A 23,087-nucleotide genomic window follows, 5' to 3' on the forward strand; every position below is an offset into this window, starting at 1 on the left:
TATCAAATGATTACTGTCTGAAAAGATGACACTGTAATTAGTCACACAAATTTTCCTAATGTTCTATCTTATCTATAGTGTTAAATGCTTTTTATTAAAGGACTTTTCAGTAATATCATAAATTTAATACTAAATGCTTACTTCATTCATTTAGTGAATGCCTGCTATGTGCCAGACTCTCTGATAGGTAGGGATGTGGGATACAGACATGATTAAGATATAGTCTCTGACTTGCATGGAGGTAACAGTCTAGCCAAGGAGGCAAGAAATCAATTATGATACCCCGTGCTAACTGCTGTAAAGTGGTATATGCTAATGAAGTACAGAGAAATAATATCTAATTCATTCTGTGGAGGTTAAACATCCATTCCAAACAGGTACCCCCTTAAGCTGACTTGTAACAGGATCTGGAAGTGTAGCTAAGTAGAAACATAGAGAAAAAAGAGTGTGTGCAGTCTGAACAGAAGGTATGGTGGATGGTTTTAAAAATCCATGGACAATTTAAGAGCTATAAGAAAGCTGGTGTAGCTGGAGAGAAGGATATACAAAAGATTACACAGTGAAAGTAAGAGTGGGGAGGAGTGGATCAGGAAAGGGCCTTTCTTCTGTATCATTACTAGGGGGTTAGATTTTATCTTAAAAATAATGGGGAACCACTAAAAATGTTAAGCATTTTAATAGTACAGAAATTACAGAATAAACATTTATAGCAAAAAATTCAGGCTTTGATTCTGTTAACACATACCACTTTTTTTCCCCCTAAGCCTGATTTTTAAGAAGGTATTTAAGGATTAACCTAATTCACTCTGGTGTGAACTGCTAAATCCCATTGCCGCCTGTTTCAGAAACAGGCTGGGAAAAGTTGTGCTGCTGAGAACCAGTACTGACTACCAGAAGTGAGCAGTGTAATCTAGTTTAAAGAAGAAAATTTAACAGTGCTTTTTTTCATTTACATGCAAAGTATAGGAAAGTAGGAGAAACCTAAAAAGTAGGAAGAAGGGATAAGGAAGCACCACAGAAAGATGACCACTGTTACTGTTTTCTTTTTCTTCCTACACATTGTGGAGGGAGGGTGAGCAGATCCTACTTTAATCCTTAGGGCTTAAGTTTACAGTATATACAATTTAGCCATTTTGGTGTTTTTATTTTTTTCTGTTTTAGATACAGCAATCAACACTTTTAGAAGTACAAAAAGAAGCTATCTCAAGTTACACTGCTTACACACCTTTTTAATTTCCATTTTAGACTATACTTCATTATGAATTTCCAAAGTATATAAAACATGCTTTTTTACTTTAGAAATTTCTGTGTCAACTTACAGATATCAGGATCTTTGCTTTTCTTCGTTTTATTACTAAGAGTTATTTCAAATCTGTTGATGTCAGGAGGAAGATCACTAAAGCAGCAAGGAGAAAAAGAATTAAGAAAATATCCGGGCATAAAACTATCTAATTCCTTTATTCTTAGTATCGAATAAACCCCCTATTTCTGCTGCTAACCCAGTTGAAAGTGCTAGATTTAAAACTAGATTCAAAACATGTTTTATTATTTGGTACACAGGAATACAGACAAGCAAATTACACTGTCCCTACCATCTTTAACTTCCTCGAGTAAATCCTGGAAACCCTTGTAGACATTTTGTCTGTGTATGTTAGTAAATGTTTTTGGATTCATCAGTAATGGTAATTCATATTAATAACTAGGTGAAAAACCAAGGACATAGCACTTTACTAGTAAAAGTGAACAAATACAATAGAAAAAAAAAAAGTGTGTATTACTAAAATGCCTGAGCTTGGCACCGTGTTCTGAGTGATTTAGATACAGAGTTTAAAAAAAATAATAAAAGGAAAGAAAATGCATTACAGCAAAAGAAAATCATCAAATGTAATGATAAAATAAGACTTACTCAAAGACAAACTCTTCTGACCATACAGGGTTTTGCCCTTCCCTTGCATGAGTTTTTGCTACCTGGACACTATTCAGGTAGATGTTACAATATGGATTAGTAAAATGTTTTACTGGGAGTTTATGGGCTTCTTCAATATGTAAAACAAGACTGCTGACCTAAAGAAAACACAGAAATTGTTACCCCAGATTTCAAGAATTATGCATTAGGTTTCAAAGGCAATTATTATAAAAACCCAAAATAGTGACTTATTTTCCCCTTTTTTCAGAAAACATGACCTTCAGTTTTATTTTCCCTTTTAATAAATTCTTCCCACTTAAAAAAGTAAATACAATAGTATTTTACAAGTTATTACTCCAATTACATTCCTGCAAAAATAATGAGATACACCTTTTCTGCTGTAAAACAATGGTTCAGAGAAAATGAAGTTGAGAAGAGGATTCTTTATTAATTTAAGTAAATAACTGTTACCACCCAAATCAAAATCTAACATGCTATATAATGCTCATCTGGAAGCTTTTCTTTCTATACAGAGTTCCACAGCTAGAAAATATTTTTAAAATACTGATTCTACCTTCTCATTTTACAGAAAAGGATACAGATCCAAAGAAGCGAAGTTATTTTTCAGTTTTGATGCAGAACTTAAACCATCTATCTTCTAGTATCAGGTTCTCTTTCCCTCTTGCCACGTACTACTTGTGTGGCCTTGCACAAGTCAGTTTCTATGAGCCTCAGCTTCCTCAGATATAAAATTAGGATAAAGTCTACACTGCAAGTTGTTGTGAAGATTAGAAATGATATGTATAAAAGCACAAGCACAGTACCTGGCACATAAAAAGGGCTCAAGAAATTGTTAGCTATTATATCATTATGATTATATAATATTATATCTACAAATAATAATTTCATGCCTGAAATTTCTCACAAGATACAATCTACAAAAATTGAATCTGATTTTCCATAGCTTTCGAAATGTTAAAACATGTTTTGAGAACACATAGTGATTATGCATATAATTAAATGTCCCTGGGGAAAGTATCAGACTTCTGGTTACAGGGAATAAAACTTTCAGTCATCTAAATAATAACCATTTATCCACTTCCAATAGAACAGTATGTTAAATTCACCAAGCTTATTGGAAATTCCCATAAGTAAAACAAGAGTCACTTTAGTCAATAAATACTGTACAAAAAAGAAACTTTCCTCAAAACTCCAAGAATATTAAATTTACCTAACTTTTTCCAATTATCTGGGGATAACTAAAAGAAAAAAAGCAAAGAAATGGAGGGTATAAAGTTGAGTTTACATACCTAGAACGAAAGAGAAAGCCTAGCTTAACTCTCCATAAATGAACATGCAGGCATGTGAAGGTTTCAAATAAGGATAGTACCCATAAGTTATATAATAGGTTTCAAAAGCAATTACTATAAAATGAAAAACCCTGAAGATTACCAGGATTAGTACTTTCAGTCAGATGATTTTTTCAGTAAGTACCTTTCTGACACAGGCCAAAATAATTTTTTGAAGAAAAAAAAAAATAATAGTGCTGAACAGAATAGTTTCTGTTGCTGTTGGCTTGGTATTGTTACTTTAAGTGGAGGAAAAAAAGTCCTTGGTATGTATTCAAAAGATGGCATTATGGGCTAAGTATCCAGCAAGTATATAAAGAATATTCTCTTTCATAAAGAAATAACTATTTCTCCTGCTGCTGAAGCAAGTGGGAGCATGGCTTTAAAATGCCTGAAAAGATTCACCTCTCAAGAATTCTAAAGTGTTTGAAATGTTGCCCAAAATAGTTCATAGAGAAATAAAAATAAAGAGCAAAGTGATAAAGCAAAATACGATCACAAATTTGTGACAATCACAAATCAAAGAAGATCAAGTTTCACCTGACGCAGGCGTTTATTAGATGTCCCTGGACTACTTTTCCGTAAATTGCAAAATGCCTGCAGACCTTTCATCCAGTCCTACAAAAAATAACAGCATTTCAAAGAAATATAGTACACAATAGTTTATGCAGTTTCCAATCAACAGTTTGGGTTTTTTCCCCAAATTCAATAGTTCCTTCCTTCTCTAGACTGCCATTTCTAAACTCAGAGTATCCTGTGCTTTAAATACATCTGTGCTCCAACAAAATAAAACAGTGACCAAAACAATATAATTCTGTAAAATATTGATTGTATTATTATAGAATCTCTATATTAATCTTAAGTACCAATGAGTGATAATTAGCCAGAAAATAAATTTACATATAGTTAAGCAGTTAAACATGAGGCACCCTAAAGCAGAACTGAACTTGATACATTTTGTGAAAGGAAGGCTGACAGCAAAACCAATTGATAATGTGATGACTGATTTGATGACAAACATTCTAATCTTTACCTTAGACCATGATATAGGTAGAAATGTATAAGGGGGTCTGGGTGATTTATAAGCCTTTCAAATATAACATTATATTTAAAACAATATTTCAGCCTAATATTAAGTTGCAGCTATATTCTAAAATGTTTAATGATCTAGTACTCTGGAGAAAGGAGAGAACAATTGTAGGTTTATCAAAAATCTAAATATTTTATTTGGCATACATGTTTCTAGAAAGCTCTGTACTACTGCTTCACTCAACTAGGTCTTTAGTTTGTTGACTATTTCAGTGAATCTGAACTCTGTCAGTGTTTAGAGAATGTCTTTTAATGGAGCAAACTTAAGACTAAATCAATTACCACAGCTTTTAGAAAGAGAAGACAATAACCAGAGATACCACAGGCCACCAAAGTAATAAAAAACTGGGACTATCAGTGGTATTTTTGAACTTTAAGGGATATATGGAAACAGAATATGGAAAGAGTATAGATAAATCCAATAAGAAAATGTTATATTTATGTGAGGCATGCAAAACACATTGACATGTCATCCAGGTAACACATCTTTAGAAAGAGAGAACATGATAAAATAACTGGAAGATAGGATACTCAAGTTTAAGTTTCTTTTCTAACTCAGTATCTAACATTTAAAAAAAAAAAAAGTCAAACAGCAAAATATTATGAGCCCTATTTTTGCAAATTAGGGCTACATACCCACAAAACAAGGTTTTATGTGTATTATAAGTTAATAATGAGTATTCAATTGAGATATTTTTCCATGATGGAAAACTGATATTCAATTATAAGCCATAAAACACAATGGCTCATTCATCAAATTTATTCTACACCCTACGATATTTTCATAATTTATGAGTCGGGGCCCAGGCCAGGATCCAGAGTTTTGGGAGCATCTGCCTCATATCCAGGGTTGGCAAATTATCTTCTTTTTTTTCAACAAAGTCACTTTCTTTCACCTCTAAAACTACCTGCGGGTTCCTTCCATAGAGTATAAGCAGAAGAAATATAGCCATATTTCTACAAAATACCTCTAGACACCCCAGAAATATTATGGTTCAAAGAAATCAAAGTACTTCTAAAAGGAGATTTTTAAAAATATTTCTTCACAGCATTACTTAAAATTTAATAAAAGTTTTAATAAGGGCATTGCACATGGATCAATGGCTAGTGCTGAAAGTAAACATTATATCTAGACTTAGAGAAAACCAGAAAATTCCTCAAAATTTTTTCCTTGTGATGACTGAATTTCTATTTTTAGACACAGTTCAACCAGTGAATAACAACAATGCTTATTAGCAAAACTAACTGGCTTACCTTTTTGACTGTACTGAGAATATCTATAACCTTTCTGCAGAGATGATTTTCAATGAACATTCTCAGTTGGACTCAACATCATAGCCCATTTAAAGGTCAATTTAAAATGGAGTTTTCCTAATAACCCTACACTGTGTTTTCCTGCATTTCTTTCAAAAAAATTTTTTTTGCACATGAAAGTTTCTCATTCCTTAAAATAAAACATGATTAGATTTCAGGCATCCTTTTTATCACATTATCTTAAATGCAACAGCTTTCTATTCCAGTTAAAAAAGAAAACATGGGCTGAATAAAGTTGACAGTGGTTGAAAAAACAGTTAACTTACCTCTGCTTGTTCTGGAGTTTCTCCTGCGAAGTAGAAGATGTAATGTTCTTCACTAAAGTGCTGAACCACTATCTGAAAACAGTTTGGCCTTTAAAATACAAACAAAAAAGTTATTAGGAAGTTTAACATGCCAACTTTACACTAACTTTAGAAAAAAAATCACAATATAATTATGTAAGTTATATAAACTTAACAAAATTCTTAGAGAAATAATCCATTGTACTAGATTACTAAAAAGAATGTCAGCTGCGTATATTTTAGAAAGCTTTTTGTCTGCACTATTGAAATTTTATCAAACTATCAAAGTTTAAAAATGTTTCACAGTTAGATTAATTTTAAAAGGCATTAGAAATAGAAAAGTTATAATAAAATTGAAGCAGGAGTGCTAGAATTGCATATAGCTAAAGACTTTAAAGCAAATAAAATGTTACTAAACTCAGTGCTTCAGGATGATATATAATATATATTTATATGTACTGGGAAAAGACTAGACATGTTCTTTAGGCCTAAAATGTTCTTAATGGTAATCTCTCAGTAGATTGTGGGTGATTTTAATTTTCTTCTTTATAATTTTACTTATTTTCAAATTTTTTTTTACAACTGGCCATTCTTCCTCATTCCATTTTAATAGAAACATCATAAGCTTATTTTGAGGATCAAATGACCTAACAGTGGTGTGCAATAAATATTAGTTCTTATCTTCCTATAGTATGCACTGTAGTATAATTCATTTGACATGTAAGTACAATGTTAGATAGTAGCTTATATCTTTTTTGAAGATGTGCTGCCTTTCCAACTAGATTTGAAAATGTTTATAAAATGTTTAATAAGGGCCTTCAAGTTTTTGAAATTCAATAAATATTATTTCTATTTCTTGCTTTAACCAAAGAGTATATCTTACACTTTAGTGTTAGAAGGTCATAGCAAAATACCCAGAGTACAAGCTTAACATTTATTAAAAGATAAAAAACCATCTCTTCAATGCTTTGAGAATACCATAAAACAATGGAATATGTCAATTGAAAACTTCTGATACTGAAAGTGGTTTGTACCAGACTAACCCTCCTGGCAGGATAAAATATAAACGAAACAAAACACAACTGTTTGAAGTCACTGAAGAACAAGCAGCTCAGACTCAAGGGACCAAGATCATAGTGAGGTGAGACTGACATTGTCCACAGCTTTTCTTTTCAAGGTGTTTGCCAATTCCTAAACCGTGTAGGGCAGGAATCTGGGACAATAAGCAGAAAACAGCATCTAAGAGGCTAAAAAGCTAACGAAGCACATTCAGAGTTTCACAGTGCTGGGAGAGACAAATGAGTTCAGGGCCTTTAAAAGAGAAAGCTTTCAGTTGAGACCCCTGAAGGGCTATGCCTTCAGAATAAGAGCAAACCAGAAATAGAACAGCCTTCACCGAAACCTCCAGTTGATCCCTGAGGGGATCAATATGAACTACCCCTACTCTAACTTATCTGGCAAAAGAACAGTCCTTTCTGGAGACAATAACATTATCCACAGCTTCCACAGTTTTTCATACACTGTATCCACTATTCAGTCAAACATAAGTAGACATAACAGGAATCAGGATCAAATGACTGAAAAGCCGAAAGAAAAACAAACAAGAAAGACCTACATATAATCCAGATATTGAGGACAGATACAACTTTCAAATATCTGTAATTAAAGTGCTTAAAAAAAAAGATGACAGAGAATTCTGCCAGATAACTAGATATATAAAACAAGAATCAAATGGAAATTCTAAAGTGGCAAAAGTAATAAATAAAATTAAGACCTCAACAAATGCATTTAACTACAGAAGAACAGATTTGTGAGATGAAGGCAAATCAGAAGAAAATATCCAGCCTGAGGCACAGTGAGGAAAAAAATTATGAGAAACATAGAAAACTGTTTAATAGACACATGGGACATAGTAAAAGGAATATAACATGTAACATGAGTCCCAGAAGATTAAAGAGAATGTGGCAGTAGAACTGTTTAAAGAGATACTAATGAAGAATTTTCCAAAACTGACAACAGACATCAGGTCTCAGATGGAAGAAGCTCTACAAACATTAAGATACATTTAAAAAATATGTTTTTTTACAGTAGGCATATTTGGTTTAACTTTTGAAAATCTAAGGAAAGGAAAAATCTCAAAGCTTCCAGAGAAAGATGAAATACAGTACACCTTGAAGGAAAAAAGATACATTATCTCTAAAAGAGAAACAGAATGACAAAATGTTGAAAAGTAGAAAATCTTTAAAATGCTGAAAGAAAATAATTACCAACCTAAAATTTAATATCTAGCAAAAACATCCTTCCTAAACGTAGATAAAACAATAAATACTGCCACAGTAAAAGATTCAGCCTAAGAAAAGATAAAGGTATAAAACTCCCACATAAATATTCACTACAGTAATAACTCTCTGTATGACTGTATGTCTTCAAACTTGTGCTTCTGTAATGGTTTATATTTAAAGTAAAGCAGGGAGGAGCTTCAAGATGGTGGAAGAGTAAGACATGGAGATCACCTTCCTCCCCACAAATACATCAGAAATACATCTACATGTGGAACAACTCCTACAGAACACCTACTGAACGCTGGCAGAAGACCTCAGACCTCCCAAAAGGCAAGAAACTCCCCACGTACCTGGGTAGGGCAAAAGAAAAAAGAAAAAACAGAGACAAAAGAATAGGGATGGGACCTGCACCAGTGGGAGGGAGCTGTGAAAGAGGAAAGGTTTCCACACACAAGGAAGCCCCTTCTCAGGCGGAGACTGCGGGTGGCAGAGGCGGGGAGCTTCGGAGCCACAGACAAGAGCGCAGCAACAGAGGTGCGGAGGGCAAAGCGGAGAGATTTCCGCACAGGATCGGTGCCGACCAGCACTCACCAGCCCGAGAGGCTTGTCTGCTCACCCGCCGGGGCGGGCGGGGGCTGGGAGCTGAGGCTCGGGCTTCGGTTGGATCCCAGGGAGAGGACTGGGGTTGGCTGTGTGAACACAGCCTGAAGGGGGCTAGTGCGCCACGGCTAGCCGGGAGAGAGTCCGGGAAAAGGTCTGAAACTGCTGAAGAGGCAAGAGACTTTTTCTTGCCTCTTTGTTTCCTGGTGCGTGAGGAGAGGGGATTCAGAGCGCCGCTTAAAGGAGCTCCAGAGACGGGCGTGAGCCACGGCTCTCAGTGCGGACCTGAGACGGGCATGAGACGCTAAGGCTGCTGCTGCTGCCACCATGAACCCTGTGTGTAAGCACAGGTCACTCTCCACACCGCCCCTCCCGGGAGCCGGTGCAGCCCGCCACTGCCAGGGTCCCGTGATCCAGGGACAACTTCCCCGGGAGAATGCACGGCGCGCCTCAGGCTGGTACAATGTCATGCTGGCCTCTGCCGCCACAGGCTCGCCCCGCATCCGTACCCCTCCCTCCCCATGGCCTGAGTGAGCCAGAGCGCCCGAAGCAGCTGCTCCTTTAACCCTGCCCTGTCTGAGCAAAGAACAGACGCCCTCAGGTGACCTACAGGCAGAGGCGGGGCCAAATCCAAAGCTGAACTCCAGGAGCTGTGCCAACAAAGAAGAGTAAGGGAAAACTCTCCCAGCAGCCTCAGAAGCAGCGGATTAAATCTCCACAATCAACTTGATGTACCCTGCATCTGTGGAATACCTGAATAGACAACGAATCATTCCAAATTGAGGAGGTGGACTTTGGGAGCAACGATATATATATTTTTTTCCCTTTTTCTTTTTTTGTGAGTGTGTATGTGTATGCTTCTGTGTGTGATTTTGTCTGTATAGAATTGCTTTTACCATTTGTCCTAGGGTTCTATCTGTCCGTTTTTTTGTTGTTGTTGTTGTTGTTTTGTTATAGTATAGTTTTTAGAGCTTGTTATCATTGGTGGATTTGTTTTTTGGTTTGGTTGCTCTCTTCTTTCTTTTTTTTTTTACTACTTAAAAAAATGTTTTTAATAATTATTTTTTATTTTAATAACTATTTTATTTTATCTTCTTCTTTCTTTCTCTCTCTTTTTTTTTTAACCTCCCTTTTATTCTGAGCCGAGTGGATGACAGGCTCTTGGTGCTCCAGCCAGGCGTCAGGGCTGTGCCTCTGAGGTGGGAGAGCCAAGTTCAGGACACTGGTCCGCAAGAGACCTCCCAGCTCCACATAGTATCAAATGGCGAAAATCTCCCAGAGATCTCCATCTCAATGCCTAGACCCACCTCCAGTCAACGACCAGCAAGCGCCAGTGCTGGACACCCTATGCCAAACAACTAGCAAGACATGAACACAACCCCACCCATTAGCACAGAGGCTGCCGAAAATCATAATAAGGCCACAGACACCCCAGAACACACCACCAGAGGTGGACCTGCCCAACAGAAAGACAAGATCCAGCCTCATCCACCAGAATACAGGCACTAGTCCCCTCCACCAGGAAGCCTACACAACCCACTGAACCAACCTTAGCCACTGGGGGCAGACACCAAAATCAACGGGAACTACGAACTTGCAGCCTGCGAAAAGGAGACCCCAAACACAGTAAGTTAAGCAAAATGAGAAGACAGAGAAACACACAGCAGATGAAGGAGCAAGGTAAAAACCCACCAGACCTAACAAATGAAGAGGAAATAGGCAGTCTACCTGAAAAAGAACTCAGAATAATGATAGTAAAGATGATCCAAAATCTTGGAAATAGAATGGAGAAAATACAAGAAACGTTTAACAAGGACCTAGAAGAACTAAAGAGCAAACAAACAGTAATGAACAACACAATACATGAAATTAAAAAGTCTCTAGAAGGGATCAATAGCAGAATAACTGAGGCAGAAAAACGGATAAGTGACCTGGAAGATAAAATAGTGGAAATAACTACTGCAGAGCAGAATAAAGAAAAAAAAAATGAAAAGAATTGAGGACAGTCTCAGAGACCTCTGGGACAACATTAAACACACCAACATTCAAATTATAGGGGTCCCAGAAGAAGAAGAGAAAAAGAAAGGGACTGAGAAGATACTTGAAGAGATTATAGTTGAAAACGTCCCTAATATGGGAAAGGAAATAGTTAATCAAGTCCAGGAAGCACACAGAGTCCCATACAGGATAAATCCAAGGAGAAACACAACAAGACACATATTAATCAAACTATCAAAAATTAAATACAAAGAAAAAATATTAAAAGCAGCAAGGGGAAAACAACAAATAACACACAAGGGAATCCCCATAAGGTTAACAGCTGATCTTTCAGCAGAAACTCTCCAAGCCAGAAGGGAGTGGCAGGACATGTTTAAAATGATGAACGGGAAAAACCTACAACCAAGATTACTTCTACCCAGCAAGGATCTCATTCAGATTTGACGGAGAAATTAAAACCTTTACAGACAAGCAAAAGCTAAGAGAATTCAGCACCACCAAACCAGCTTTACAACAAATGCTAAAGGAACTTCTCTAGGCAGGAAACACAAGAGAAGGAAAAGACCTACAATAAAAAACCCAAAACAATTAAGAAAATGGTAATAGGAATATACATAATGATAATTACCTTAAATGTAAATAGATTAAATGCTCCAATCAAAAGACATAGACTGGCTGAATGGATACAAAAACAAGACCTGCATATATGCTGTCTACAAGAGACCGACTTCAGACCTAGGGACACATACAGACTGAAAGTGAGGAGATGGAAAAAGATATTCCATGCAAATGGAAATCAAAAGAAAGCTGGAGTAGCAATTCTCATATCAGACAAAATAGATTAAAACAAAGACTATTACAAGAGACAAAGAAAGACACTACATAATGATCAAGGAATCAATTCAAAAAGAAGATATAACAATTGTAAATATTTACGCACCCAACATAGGAGCACCTCAACATAAGGCAAATACTAATACCCATAAAAGGTGAAATCGATAGTAACACAATTATAGTAGGGGACTTTAACACTCCACTTTCACCAATGGACAGATCATCCAAAATGAAAATAAATAAGGACACACGAGCTTTAAATGATACATTAAACAAGATGGACTTAATTGATATTTATAGGACATTCCACCCAAAAACAACAGAATACACTTTCTTCTCAAGTGCTCATGGAACATTCTGAAGGATAGATCATATCTTGGGTCACAAATCAAGCCTTGGTAAATTTAAGAAAATTGAAATCATATCAAGTATCTTTTCTGACCAAAACGCTATGAGACTAGATATCAATTACAGGAAAAAATCTGTAAAAAATAGAAACACAGGGAAGCTAAACAATACACTACTTAATAACCAAGAGATCACTGAAGAAATCAAAGAGGAAATCAAAAAATATCTAGAAACAAATGACAAAACACGATGACCCAAAACCTATGGGATGCAGCAAAACCAGTTCTAAGAGGGAAGTTTATAGCAATACAATCCTACCTTAAGAAACAAGAAACATCTCAAATAAACAACCTAACCTTACACTGAAGGCAATTAGAGAAAGAAGAACAAAAAACCCCCAAAGTTAGCAGAAGGAAAGAAATCATAAAGATCAGATCAGAAATAAATGAAAAAGAAAGGAAGGAAACTATAGCAAAGATCAATAAAACTAGAATCTGGTTCTTTGAGAAGATAAACAAAACTGATAAACCATTAGTGAGACTCATCAAGAAAAAAAGGGAGAAGACTCAAATCAATAGAATTGGAAATGAAAAAGGAGAAGTAACAACTGATACTGCAGAAATACAAACGATCATGAGAGATTACTACAAGCAGGTACATGCCAATGAAATGGACAACCTGGAAGAAATGGACAAATTCTTAGAAATGCACAACCTTCCGAGACTGAACCAGGAAGAAATAGAAAATATGAACAGACCAATCACAAGCACTGAAACTGAAACTGTGATTAAAAATCTTCCAACAAACAAAAGCCCAGGACCAGATGGCTTCACTGGTGAATTCTATGAAACATTTAGAGAAGAGCTAACACCTATCCTTTTCAAACTCTTCCAAAATACAGCAGAGGGAGGAACACTCCCAAACTCATTCTACGAGGCCACCATCACCCTGATACCAAAACCGGACAAAGAAGTCACAAAGAAAGAAACTACGGGCCAATATCACTGATGAACATAGATGCAGAAATCCTCAACAAAATAGTGGCAAACAGAATCCAACAGCACATTAAAAGGATCATACACCATGATCAAGTGGGGCTTATCCGAGGAATGCAAGGATTCTTCAATATATGCAAATCAATCAATGTGATACACCACATTAACAAATTGAAGGAGAAAAACCATATGGTCATCTCAACAGATGCAGAGAAAGCTTTTGACAAAATTCAACACCCATTTATGATAAAAACCCTCCAAAAGTAGGCATAGAGGGAACTTACCTCAACATAATAAAGGCCATATATGACAAACCCACAGCCAACATCATCCTCAATGGTGAAAAACTGAAACCATTTCCACTAAGAGCAGGAACAAGACAAGGTTTCCCACTCTCACCACTATTATTCAACATAGTTTTGGAAGTTTTAGCCACAGAAATTGGAGAAGAAAAAGAAATAAAAGGAATCCAAATCGGAGAAGAAGAAGTAAAGCTGTCACTGTTTGCAGATGACATGATACTATACATAGAGAATCCTAAAGATGCCACCAGAAAACTACTAGAGCTAATCAGTGAATTTGGTAAAGTAGCAGGATACAAAATTAATGCACAGAAATCTCTTGCCTTCCTATACACTAATGATGAAAAATCTGAAAGTGAAACTAAGAAAACACTCCCATTTACCACTGCAACAAAAAGAATAAAATATCTAGGAATACACCTACCTAAGGAGACAAAAGACCTGTATGCAGAAAATTATAAGACACTGATGAAAGAAATTAAAGATGATACAAATAGATGGAGAGATATACCATGTTCTTGGATTGGAAGAATCAACATTGTGAAAATGACTCTACTACCCAAAGCAATCTACAGATTCAATGCAATCCCTTATCAAACTACCACTGGTATTTTTTACAGAACTAGAACAAAAAGTTTCACAATTTGAATGGAAACACAAAAGACCCTGAATAGCCAAAGCAATCTTGAGAACGAAAAATGGAGCTGGAGGAATCAGGTTCCCTGACTTCAGACTATACTACAAAGCTACAGTAATCAATGGTACTGGCACAAAACAGAAATATGGATCAATGGAACAGGATGGAAAGCCCAGAGATAAACCCACGCACATATGGTCACCTTATCTTTGATAAAGGAGGCAAGAATATAAAATGGAGGAAAGACAGCCTCTTCAATAAGTGGTGCTGGGAAAACTGGACAGCTATATGTAAAATAATGACATACACAAAAATAAACTCAAAATGGATTAAAGACCTAAATGTAAGGCCAGACACTATTAAACTCTTTGAGGAAAACCGAGGCAGAACACTTCATGACATAAATCGCAGCAAGATCCTTTTTGACCCACCTCCTAGAGAAATGGAAATAAAAACAAAAATAAACAAATGGGACCTAATGAAACTTAAAAGCTTTTGCACAGCATAGGAAACCAGAAACAAGACGAAAAGACATCCCTCAGAATGGGAGAAAATATTTGCAAATGAGGCAACTGACAAAGGATTAATCTCCAAAATTTACAAGCAGCTCATGCAGCTCAATATCAAAAAAACAAAGAACCAATTCAAAAATGGGCAGAAGACCTAAATAGACATTTCTCCAAAGAAGATATACAAATTGCCAACAAACACATGAAAGAATGCTCAACATCATTAATCATTAGAGAAATGCAAATCAAAACTACAATTAGATATCATCTCACACGGGTTAGAATGGCCATCATCAAAAAAATCTACAAACAATAAATGCTAGAGAGGGCGTGGAGAAAAGGGAACCCTCTTGCACTGTTGGTGGGAATGTAAATTGATACAGCCACTATGGAGAACAGTGCATGTTCCTTAAAAAACTGAAAATAGAACTACCATACAACCTAGCAATCCCACTACTGGGCATATACCCTGAGAAAACCATAATTCAAAAAGAATCATGTACCACAATGTTCATTGCAGCTCTATTTACTATAGCCGGGACATGGAAGCAACCTAAGTGTCCATCGACAGATGAATGGATAAAGAAGATGTGGCACATATATACAATGGAATATTACTCAGCCATAAAAAGAAACGAAACTGAGTTATTTGTAGGGAGGTGGATGGATCTAGAGTCTGTCATACAGAGTGAAGTTAAGCCAGAAAGAGAAAAACAAATACCGTATGCTAACACATATATATGGAATCTAAGAGAAAAAAAATGGTCATGAAGAACCTAGGGGCAAGATGGGAATAAAGAGGCAGACCTACTAGAGAGTGGACTGGAAGATATGGGGAGGGGGAAGGGTAAGCTGGGACAAAGTAAGAGAGTGGCATGGACATATATACACTACCAAATGTAAAATAGATAGCTAGTGGGAAGTAGCCGCATAGCACGGGGAGATCAGCTCAGTGCTTTGTGACCACCTAGAGGGGTGGGATAGGGAGGGTGGGAGGGAGGGAGATGCAAGAGGGCAGAGATATGGGGATATATGTATAACTGATTCACTTTGTTATAAAGCAGAAACTAATACATCATTCATTGTAAAGCACTTATACTCCAACAAAGTTGTTAAAAAAAATTTAAAAAGTAAAGCAGTATTAAAAGTCAGAAGTTTAATACAAAGAGATAGAATGCTTAGAGACCTCTTAATAATACTGAAAATAAGCTGGAAAAATTGCAGAGCTGTGCAACTAAAGCTCTGGGGAAAACAGCCAAACAAGCAGTGCTGTCCAGTGTTTCTACACCACAGGCTAGGCGTGCATACCAGTCATCTCTACTGCTGAGGGCTGCCATTAACTTTCACATTAGACTTCACCTAAATGCTCAAGGTCAGTCAGTGTATTGGGTTCTATGCTTACACAAAGCGAGAAATATTCAATGACTGCTATCTATTTGATAACACAGCAAATAGTGTATTCTCAGGATTTTCAGTAGTTACTGGAATACACAATAGTGTATTCTCAGGATTTTCAATAGCTCACTTCTCCTTTCTCTGGTACTGTTTGCCACCTCACTATCATGAAGGTAGCGGCTTTGTGAGAAAAATCCAGTACACACAAAGTAAGGCAGAGTAGAAAGACTGAGAAGCCAGAGGTCTGATCCAACTACATCTAAAGGCCAAGGTTCCCACAGTGTTAAGGGAGGGGAAAAGAATCCTATGAAATCCTACCTTGCCCAAACTTTTTTTGCTTTTTTTGGTGGGGGGGGACAGCTGTTTTTAGGAGATATTAAGAAGGCTTTGGGAGAAGAAAAGGGAGAGTATCAAGGTCTAATGAATTCATGAAATACTGCATATTATACTCCCCTCTTGGTGATTCACAATACAAACACAGGCTAAAACTCCAAAATGCCTCTCTGTAAGGAAAATTATTTGTTCAATTCAGCATTTCCCAAACCTATCTGACCATTTAAAAAATGAACTATCTGTTAAAATCACTAATGTGATCTCCTAAACACAGTTCGGAAAAAAGAAATGACAAGCTTTTATGCTCCACAGGTACTTCTCTTGAAGCTTTCCCAACTTAAATAGGATAAACTAGGGTTGCCTAGTAGAAATGCCATCCTGCAGCATAAGTTGTTAAAAAAATTTGTTTTAATTGCCTGCGTTTTATTCATCATAGCAATAGGTAATAAAAGTGCTAAATATATCTAAAAACACTCTAGAATGGATTATTGATAATACTGATGGTGAAATACAAAGAAAGGCCCTTATTACAGAAAACTAGATGTAATCAAGAGCTGAATTTGCCTTGTGATGTTCAGGATTTACCTTTAGTTTATACGATAATTTTATTTTTTTAAAAACTCTAACATTAAGAGAAAATGTTTTAATTTCAAATCTGAAATACTCTCCTCTTTCCTACTGAAGTAATTGTTTTTACACTACAGTTGTTTCTCAATGTCAACTTTCTTAGGAATCAAGTTAATAGTACAACTGAGTGTATCTACTACCATCAGATGCACTGAGTTAACCAAGAATGATAAAATAGGGGAAAGGAGACAAGACTCAAAGTAAGTCACCCAAAAGATTGGTGGTAGGTGCAGGCAGGAAACACACTACATACAGATCAAGTCTCACTACAGGAGAGGCATAGATTCCAAAGGTTTCTATGTGATATAGTGGAGTAGAATTTTATGCATAGGTTAGTCTAAAATAAGTAAGGAAGACAGAAATTACCCTAGAGAGTAAATGTGACATTTTCAGATGTCACAAATTGGCTTGCTATGCTTTGAAATGATCTGAACATACTATTTTTTTATTAAAACAATTCCAAGAAGAAATAGGAAACCAATTTCTTACCTGCCAAAGAGACTATCATGAACAACATAGACAGAACACACGCTGAGATCTATTAATCCTTTTGGTTTTGTAGCTCGTTTTTCACTTTCAAAATAAATAAGTTGGGCATCACTGCCCTCTAAGATAAAATATAAGTTTTTCCACCTTTTTCCTTTGCCTGTTAAAAAAAATTGTTTCCCCTTAGCCAAATAATGAACTATGAAGTCACATATAGTAAAATCATAAAAATTATTGTTGCTAAAAACTAAAAATTAAATATATTTCAATTTTTATTCCAAAGCTTAAATAACACCAATCCTTACAAAATGAGAAAATGTCTGTAATATATCTGTAGAAAAATATCTTTTGTTATATTGCTTGCTTTAATGAGTCACCGAGTAAGTGACAAGGGTACCTTAACAGTATGTTTAGAGATTTCATGATGATAAAATCTTTAAAATTCTTGCTTAGGATTCATTCTTTTCCAGTCATGAGAAAAAAAACTCTTCTACTAATCATGTACCCCTCAATGCCCCACCATTTCTTAATGCCAAACTGAGGCAAATACGTAAAATAGAAACATCAATACTATGAATGTGCCAAGTGCCAAAAAGAATTTTCTCTTAAAAAAAAGTTATGGGGTAGAGAGGGGCTCAAGAATCAGATACCAACTTATTAAATACATATCTCAATGATAAGTTTTATGCCCAAAATTTATAATGCTTCTAATAAATGTTTACAGTAAAATACTGAAATTGAATCTTTAGTCTTAAAAGTTTCACACTTACCTTTTTTTAGAAGATAACCTTTTTTAACAATGTTTTTATAAAAGGCATCCTTTGTTTTACGACGAATTGTATTATAAATTTCCTTGCCATCCACTGTATCATTGAGTACTTGTTCTTGATCCTGAATTTTCAAAAATACTAAAATTATTTCATGAATTCTTGATGGAAATGAAATAAAACCTACTAAACTACCAATTTAAAAACCAGATTGTCTGTCTAGACATTAAAAAAAGTTTTAATACTAAAATCTAAAATAATGTAACATATATATTAAGAGATCCTTTGCTTTCCAAAGAAATTTTCAAAAAGGTGCACTTACCATTTCTCAAAAACATGGACAACTAATAAGCTTTTTTTTTTTTTTTGAAAAATACAGGGTTTTTTTTTATGTTTTACAAGCAACATTGTTTTGAAAACATGAATTTGTCCCAGCGTAACTGATAGATTAGAACCAATTTGAGCATAAAGCAAATTCATGTTTGCTTACGGACAATTACATCCATGAGAAACTCTATGTGAATGCAGAAAATTGCACCCAGCTGAACTGAGATGCCTAGGAATATGCAAAATACGTCTCAAAAGCCTAAAAGCCTCCCCAGCTTCACCGAGCGTTACACGCCACACCCATCCATCCACATCTGGTGTTCTAACGTATCTGATTTCAGATAATCCTCCTTGTACCACTTCCCGCTATTTACAGCCCTTCTGATGGCCTCTTCCAAAAGTAAACTTCAGGTCTTTTGCAAGGTAAAGTGCCTTATTTATTGTAATATTTAAATATTTCTTACCCATTTAGCATGTATAAAAACGCTACATTTTTACTAGCTTCTTATCTTTATGTGTCACTGATGAAATTTTTGAGTGTTGTACCCTTAACCCCCCTTTTTCCATAATCCTGTGGTTTTTATTGCATGATTTCATATAACACCGTGACTTACAGGAATGCATGTGTGTTAAATGCGAAATCCTTGCCCCCCTCCCCAAGTAACAAAAAGAATTATGATGTCAGGAAGAATACAAAGAGAAGAGTGCCTTTATAAATGATCTTCCCAAAATAAGTCAATCTTCGATATTACCATCAAGGTCCAATGGACCCAATTTTAGTTTTTCAGTTTCTTTCTTGAGCAGCTCTTACTATTTGCAAGAATTAATATTTTATGACTTTGTTTTCTTAGAGACTTATGGATCCAGCTGATCGTTTTATAAATCTAAGATACGTTATGGGATTTTCGCAAATCATATTTTTCCTATATCTTGAAACGCTCTGCTATTTCATCATCCTAGGAACCATTTCATCATGACTTAACAATTATTCTCAAGTATGCCAAAGAGCAGGCAAGAGCATTGGCAAACCACAGCACATGGACCAAATCTAGCCTACTGCCTGTTTTTGGACATAAGGTTTTATTGGAACACAGCCATGGCTCATTCCTTTACATACTGTCTGTGGTTGCTTTCACACTACAAAGGCAGAGTTTAGTAACTGAGACAGAGACTGAATGGCCCACAAAACCTAAAATGTTTATTATCTGGTCCTTTACAGAGAAGTTTGCCAGCCCTTGGTCTAGAGGGTGATGCAACAGTGAAATAAATCATCTCTATTGCATCACCCTTTGGCATTTTTTCCCGTGTGGCCAACTATTGCAGCATCTTTCAAGAAAGTATAAAAGGCCATCTTTGTTGTATTTTTATTAGTTTTCATTGAACACATAAGAAAATTCAGAATTCTTAATTTTCTGATCATAACAGCAAAGAGAAAAAAATTGACAAAGAAAGATGCTTGACAATTATAAAAAGACTCAGATGATAAATGCAAAGAAACGGCAAGACTCTGGGATCTACTGTGATGATAAAATTGATTTTGATAAGCAAAATCTCAGACTGTCATTCTTCAGATGGTAATATCCTTGGTGAATTTTCTCAAACTAAGAATCGCTGAGTGAATGATATATTTCTAGGGGAAAAGAAATATAGTGCTCTTATCTAGTTAGTGATTCAATAGGAAGGACATCATCATGCAATAATTTGTAACAAGAATCTAGATTATCCTGTTTCCTAAAAAGGAAATGAGGATTCTTTAAATTTTTATGGTTGTGCACCAAGATTTTACTCAGTATGATTTGTAAATGGACAAAGGTTACTAGAAGGAAACATATAATGTAGAAATTTAAAAATTCACCATATTGATCATTCTGATGTTTATAAACCTAAACATAAAAATGTATTACACTTATGAAGCAATAAAGACTGTACTATCCAACAAAATTATGAACCATCAAAGCTTTCAAAAGTATTGCAGTTGATGATGCAAGAACAGCAAGAAAGAATCATAAACTAGAACCCAGTTGAAATATATTTAAAATCTGGAATCAGTACTGTATTTTGACAGTAAAAATGTAAGAAGAACCAGAGTAATCATAAGCAGGAACTTATAAAAGATGTATCTGAAATTTGGATTTACAAGATGGATATGTTCCAAGTCCGTGCATGACAGTGGATGAACAGTTAGCTGCCTTCTATTTCAGGTATGTAACCCTTTATAACCAAGGAAATATGGAACAAAAATTGGGGGTTTGCTACATTTAAATTCTTATTAAATTTTCTAATAAAGTTTTTTTGTAATAAACCTTTATTCTTACTTCTACAAATTCTTCAGAAAATGACTAAGAATATAAATAATTTAAAAAGATACATTACACCCAGATGATAAATAGTGGTGACTACCTCCCTAGTTGTATAGATTTGTGCTTACCAGTCTTTATTACAGTAGTGATAATATTTACTATTAGGTGCAGAATGGGGCACATTTGTAGTTCATTATTTAAGACATATTACTACACTAACATTTGGATTTAAATATCTGATTTCAAGATAATCTATATAAGTCTTTCCTACTTATTTTAAGATAGGGGCTGATCAACTGATCTGTAACTCCTACATTAGAAGACACTACAGGCAAGGACACAACCTCACGGTCCAAGTTCTAGTAAATTACTGGATGACAGTAGGGAAGGCTTCTCAGCCTACTCTTTGTACACGGTTCTGAAGAAGGAAGTCTTATATATTACTCCCCAAGGGAAGTAGATAATCTGACGGGTGAGAGTCTAACAGCCACTGAAGCAAGCTTTTGCATAGCGGTTAGGTGTGCAGCCTCCTGTAACCAGACCTCAGTTGTAAATCCCGCCTTTGTCACGTAATGGCTAAGAAAACTCATTTAATAAATTAATTCAATAAATGTTTGTTGAGTGCCAGGTACTGTTCTAGTTCTTGAGATACATCAGTAAATAAATCAAATATCTTTACCTCCAAGGAACTTATATTCCAATGAAGAAAAGAGATAATAAACATAATAAGCAAACTGTTTGTATGTTAATAGGTGGTAAGTGCTCTACAGGGTAGGGCAAGTAGCAGCAATAAATAATGTGTACAAGTAGGTCTCAATTGTGAAGCTAATTTTTGAGCCAAATTAGAAAGAAATAACAGTGAGGCGAGTGGATATTTGAGGGAAAGTCATTTTGAGCAGAGTGAACAGCTGGAACAAAGATTCTAATGCCAAGATCCTGGCATATTTTTTAAAATAGCAGAGAAGCCAGCGTGAGTGGAGACGAGTGAGAGAGAAGGATGGTAGAAAGCGTTCAGAGGACCACCATGGGATACCACTCTAGGGTTTTGCATGCCACTGCAGGGACTCTGGCTTTTACTCTGAATGAAATGTAGAACACCTGTAAGTATTAAACAGAGGCGTGAAATGGTCTGACACATTTTAAATGGACCCCTCTGACTGTAGTGCAGTGTTAAGGGGGGGCAAAAGTAGAAACAGAGAGATGAAGCCAGATTCTGGTGATGGTTGTATTCTAGATATATTTTGAAGGCAGAGACAGCATGATGTTCTTGACAGTTTGGATACAGAGTGTAGGAGAGAAAAAGAAGAGTCAAGGATGACTTGATGCCTTAAGTAATTTACTCTCTGGTTCCAGTTTCCCTATCTGTAAAATGGGCATAATTACAGGATCAACCTCATCAAATTGTTTAAAAAGTTAAATAAATTAATACATATAAGAAACAGTGCCTGGGGCTTCCCTGGTGGCGCAGTGGTTGAGAATCTGCCTGCCAATGCAGGGGACACGGGTTAGAGCCCTGGTCTGGGAAGATCCCACATGCCACGGAGCAACTGGGCCCGTGAGCCACAACTACTGAGCCTGCACGTCTGAAGCCTGTGCTCCGCAACAAGAGAGGCCGCGATAGTGAGAGGCCCGCGCACCGCGATGAAGAGTGGCCCCCACTCGCCGCAACTGGAGAAAGCCCTCACACAGAAACGAAGACCCAACACAGCCAAAACTAAAAATAATAAATAAATAATAAATTAAAAAATTAAAAAAAAAAAAAAGAAACAGTGCCTAAAACACAGTGCTCAAAAAATGTTAGATATCAATATTTTTAGTGTGGGGTGCATTGTCTCAAAAGGCTCCTTCTTTTCCTCTAATTTGTCTGAAGTGTTAGTTCCACTAAGTAAGCACACCTAGCTAGGACTCTGCTCTTTCTCTTCCAGCATCTTACCCGGAGTGGGAGTATGCAGGGTCACCTCAGGGGGAATGAGATGATTCTGCTAGCTAATCACTTTTACATTAATAAAAGGACATTATTAGCCTTTGGGTTCTCTAATAGTTAGAATTCTGCTGGGAAGGATAGGTAAGTGTTATGATTCTCAAACTTCTATTGTAACCTACTTTTACTCCAGGCCCAAAATAATTGACTTCTAATAGCATTTAATGGTTTTTGTGAAGTAATCAAATTGCTCTGTAATCAGCATCAGTTATTTCTGAAGTATTCAAAGCATTATAGGCACTTTTGCAAATGACAATAATCTGAGGTTTGTTCAGTTATGAAACAGTAACACAAGAATGAGGCTCACTGTATATTTGAAGTAATTCTTAAAACTATCTTATAACTTAAGTATAAAGTTTAAGTTTACTAGATGTCAAATGCTATTTTTCCAACTGTAAAAAATTAAATTAGAAAATTCTAAGCA

The 23,087-nt window shown here is 35.9% G+C and overlaps 2 protein-coding genes across 10 annotated transcripts in view; one reads left to right on the forward strand and one right to left on the reverse strand.

Annotated features, from left to right (window-relative positions):
- The window catches only part of CCNH (cyclin H), a 338,048-nt gene that overhangs the window by 40,670 nt on the left and 274,291 nt on the right, over positions 1-23,087 (forward strand). The gene's annotated exons all lie outside the window — the stretch shown is intronic.
- Positions 1-23,087, reverse strand: part of RASA1 (RAS p21 protein activator 1) — a 108,342-nt gene that overhangs the window by 14,701 nt on the left and 70,554 nt on the right. For all 7 annotated transcript variants that reach the window (XR_014262450.1, XR_014262451.1, XM_082458033.1 and 4 more), the window contains exons 10-15: positions 18,059-18,179; positions 17,292-17,448; positions 5,925-6,012; positions 3,796-3,873; positions 1,907-2,064; positions 1,320-1,396 (exon numbers count right to left, since the gene is read on the reverse strand). Coding sequence is in view for 5 of the 7 variants with exons in the window: in XM_082458033.1 (XP_082314159.1) it covers positions 1,320-1,396; positions 1,907-2,064; positions 3,796-3,873; positions 5,925-6,012; positions 17,292-17,448; positions 18,059-18,179 (679 nt within the window). In the remaining 2 variants the exon portion in view is untranslated. The remainder of the gene's footprint in view (positions 1-1,319; positions 1,397-1,906; positions 2,065-3,795; positions 3,874-5,924; positions 6,013-17,291; positions 17,449-18,058; positions 18,180-23,087) is intronic.

The sequence above is a fragment of the Balaenoptera physalus genome (assembly GCF_965194825.1).
Source record: "Balaenoptera physalus genome assembly, chromosome: 3".
In the NCBI taxonomy this organism is placed as follows: Eukaryota; Metazoa; Chordata; class Mammalia; order Artiodactyla; family Balaenopteridae; genus Balaenoptera; species Balaenoptera physalus.